Source organism: Nannobrachium achirus (assembly GCF_963921795.1).
Source record: "Nannobrachium achirus genome assembly, chromosome: 4".
In the NCBI taxonomy this organism is placed as follows: domain Eukaryota; kingdom Metazoa; phylum Chordata; class Actinopteri; order Myctophiformes; family Myctophidae; genus Nannobrachium; species Nannobrachium achirus.
This window is the reverse complement of record NC_137813.1, coordinates 25,492,711-25,496,850: the sequence shown is the minus strand read 5'-3', so window position 1 is coordinate 25,496,850 and position 4,140 is coordinate 25,492,711. Positions and strand designations below refer to the sequence as shown.

The following is a 4,140-nucleotide window of genomic DNA, read 5'->3' as shown; positions in this document are numbered from 1 at the left end:
CGTGCATTAAGACTGGGCAATAAATCGAAAATGAATCCATATCGAGGTATCAACATGCAAGGTATACATATCGACGAAGGTAGCTTGAAGGTATTGGTGTATGTGTCGAATTAATGAATAGACACTATGCATGCATGTAGCACATGTAAAAAAGCAGTCCATCTGTAACCAGGTGTGGTACTTATTTCAATAAAACCTACGTAACCCTTCTATGTGTACTGTGCAGTGTGCATGCATGGATATGCTATTCATTATCTGGGTTAGGCAGGCAGTCGACCTAAAGCAGAAAAACATTACAAACTATATAATGCAATTGGTTTTACTAATATCGTGAGTAATATCGATATCGAGGTATCCAACCACATTATCGAATATCAAAGGTTTTGCAAATATTGCCCAGCCTTAGCATGCATTGCCTTGCAACACAACTACATTTATATTGATCAATGCTCATCTGTTCTTCTACTACTGATTATTATTACAGTATGTAGTGTACACTAATATATTCTCTTCCTTATTTTCCACACAGGGAACTGTAAGCGTATCCATCACAACTCCACCAGATTACAGGAAGTTTGCTTTTGGAAGGAGCTGGTTGTTTCCTGTGAAGCCAGTCCTAACTGAATGAGACAGAGACTCTACACACCACCACTTGGCTGTGCCTGCCTGAGGCATGAGTGTGGGAAAGGTCAGTCGCTTCAGCATTGTGTGTGGTGAGGAACCGGGCCTACGACTTAGTACCATGCCTGCTGTGGGCAACAGCTTTGGCAATGGCAAAATCCAAACACGACGAAGATGCCATAGCCGATTCGTCAACAAAACAGGACAGTGCAACATCCACTTTACAAACATGGATGAAAAGCCGCTACGGTACATATCTGACATCTTCACCACCTGTGTGGACATCCGCTGGAGGTTCTTGTTGCTGCTGTTCAGCCTGGCGTTTGTGGTATCCTGGCTGGGATTTGGCCTGGCGTACTACATCATAGGCCTCATACACGGTGACATGGTCAAACGTGCAGAGGATGACGTCTTCGTTCCTTGTGTGATGCAAGTGAACACCTTCGTGGCAGCTTTCCTGTTCTCCATTGAAACACAGACAACCATTGGGTATGGCGCCCGCTGCGTGACGGAGGAATGTCCGGCTGCGGTCTTCATGTTGGTGTTCCAGTCCATCGTGGGGTGCATCATCGACGCGTTCATGATCGGAGCCATTATGACTAAGATGGCACGGCCAAAGAAGCGTGCCGAGACTCTGGTGTTCAGCAGTCACGCGGTTATTTGCATGCGAAACGGAAAGCTGTGTTTCATGTTCAGGGTTGGTAATCTAAGGAAGAGCCACCTTGTGGAAGCTCATGTCCGGGCCCAGCTTGTTAAGCCCCGCGTCACAGAAGAAGGCGAGTACATCCCCTTCGACCAGATCGACATGAACGTAGGCTACGACAATGGTTTCGACCGACTCTTCCTGGTCACCCCCATCATCATCACACACGTGATTGACGAGGAAAGCCCACTGTTTGGCATCAGCAAGCAGGACCTGGAGTTGTCTGACTTTGAGATCGTCATCATATTGGAAGGTATGGTGGAAGCCACAGCCATGACGATGCAAGCGCGCAGTTCGTACTTGTCTTCGGAGATCCAGTGGGGTCACCGCTTTGAGCCGGTCGTCTTTGAGGAGAAGCGGCATTACGTGGTGGATTACACGTACTTCGACAAGACTTATGAAGTGCCGTCCACTCCGCGGTGCAGCGCCAAGGACATGGAAGAGAGAAAATTCCCAACGTCCAGCGGAAACTCATTCTGCTACGAGAACGAGCTTGCCATCAACAGCAGGGACGAGGAAGAGGAGGAAGAGGAAGGAACTGCAGCAGCAGCAGCAGCAGCACCGCCACCAAAGGAGGAAGACAGGAAATGCTTGCCGGAGTTGACGAGTGAGTTGGTCACTTCCGGACAAGATCAAAAGTCCCACAGTGAAGAATCAGAAATATGACCTTGGGGTGTTGCTTTTCTTAGGTCTGTTGACTGGTTGTTTTCTGACGCTGTGAAGTGCAGCTGTCATGTGAAGACGTACAGTATGAAATGGTAAGTGAGTGCCATTCTACAGCCATGAGGACACCGCTTTGCAACAGGGCCAGGGACGGGCGCTCCGCTCTCTGGCAGGCAACGAGGAGTTCAAAAATGGAATAAGGAAAGCTTCTGTCTTGCATAAGGTGGTTAATGAGATTTGTGAAATGCAGGCAAAAACTATACATATTTCAACTTGTATATTTTCAAACGGCATGAAAATTGCATACTGTAGCATTGAATCGACATTTTGAATAGATTTGAATGATTTGGACAGCATTCTGTCTTAAATTCAGTCTTATCCACAAATACATTGCAATATGGAAAGTAGAAAAAACAACGGGATACCAGGACACTAGATGTCCTAGATGAATAGACAACTACATTCTTAATTATACAATATTACCCAATCACTTGGTACTGTACAAAAAATGGCTATTTACAGTACAGATGGCTGTGCATTATGCATTATGGTCTGACTCATCTCACTAGATAAACTGATAGATGACACTTATGAAAGGGATCATGTGAAATTATATTATACATTATTTTACAAAGTAGAAAATTCAGTGTTGCTTTCTGTGCAATTTATAAAAGTGAAAGAAAAAGCCAATGGTATATCTTATCTATTTACATCTGAGCCAGGACATACTGCTGCACGTGAACAAATATTAAGTATGAACTGTAGATAGATACAGTAGATAGAAATACCCTGGGTAACTTCACTGTAGAAGAACTAACCCGATGAATGCACTCTTTCAGACTATTTAACAAATGAACAAAACCAGAGTTACCAGATGAACATATCAACGCAATGGAGCCTTCATCAGGGTCCAAACAATTGTGGCATACAGTAACTTTAACTGAGCATCACCTGAGTTTCCTATTGGTGGCGAGACATCAACTGGAAGTGGATGAACAGAAAAAGTGACTACAGCACTTTTAACTAATTCTCAGGTTCAAATTATGTGCAGTGAATGGAACTAAAAATATACCAAATAAATTTGATTGTAGGTTATATTATATTACCTTAAAGAGACACCTCCACTCTCCTCAACATGTTAACAGGTCATTTAATTGGTTTTAAGCATGCAAGTTCTTAAGCTTCAGCTACTCCTCCAAATTACACTATAGTTGACAAACAAACTACTGTAGTAATATAAATAATAAGAAAACACCAGCAAGAGTACTGTAGATAAGTTGTGGATGAATCTTGCAACTATAAAATCTTTGCCTACATGTAGGCCTTCTATATGTAAGCACTAAGCAGCGGAACAGAATGAACAGAATTGCACTTTGATTTATTTTACAAGAAGAAAGTTGCCTTATACAGTAGACTACATATAGATCTTGTCTTGATAGTTTGGAATGACTTTTCCTCTTGAACATACTATTCCTGTAGTTCTCAAGGTGAGATCCAGGGCCTGTAAGGGTCCATGGCCTAATGCATGTCAAAGTGGGCGACCTTGAAATTAAAATGGTTGAGAGTCACTGCTGTGTAACTGTACAAATCTTCTCTTATGGGGTATCTTTTCAAATGGGGGTCCGTGGCCAAATATATATCAGCGACTTTGGGTACTTTGGGTAGCTCTATAAAAATATGAGCTATTATTATTAATAATAATTATTATTATTATTATAATTTTGGGTCCTTGGCACGAAAAGGTTTGAGAACCACTGTTCTATTCAAAGTGAAATCAACAATTAGGATAATAAAACAAGTAAGCTTCGCACAGAGGCATCGTGGGAGGTTCAATTGCAGCATATATTCTCTAGGGACAGCTAGGGCTTAGAGTCTTAGTCTTATTAATGTATGTCTAGTTTATTAGAAGGATTGCTGTTTAATCTCATTGCCTTTAATTCATCAGTGTTGTATTGCAAGAAGTATTGTTATGAAGAGTTAGATATAAATAAAGTGTATTATTACTATTGCAAAACTGTGCAGAAGCATGCTACAAACACAGGACTTTAATATGGGACATATCCTCATGGTTAGTATTGATTAGCCTGTACTTGATGGAGATTTATTAGAGAAGAAATGTCATACAAAGATTTGACAATACACAGTGACAATTA

The 4,140-nt window shown here is 41.9% G+C and overlaps 1 protein-coding gene across 1 annotated transcript; it reads left to right on the top strand.

Annotated features, from left to right (window-relative positions):
* Positions 1–673: 673 nt before the first annotated feature.
* Positions 674–1,990, top strand: kcnj12b (potassium inwardly rectifying channel subfamily J member 12b; the record flags this gene model as incomplete). Its single annotated transcript, XM_080723172.1, has 1 exon — positions 674–1,990. The coding sequence occupies one exon, from the start codon at positions 674–676 to the stop codon at positions 1,988–1,990; it is 1,317 nt and encodes a 438-aa protein (XP_080579298.1).
* Positions 1,991–4,140: the final 2,150 nt, after the last annotated feature.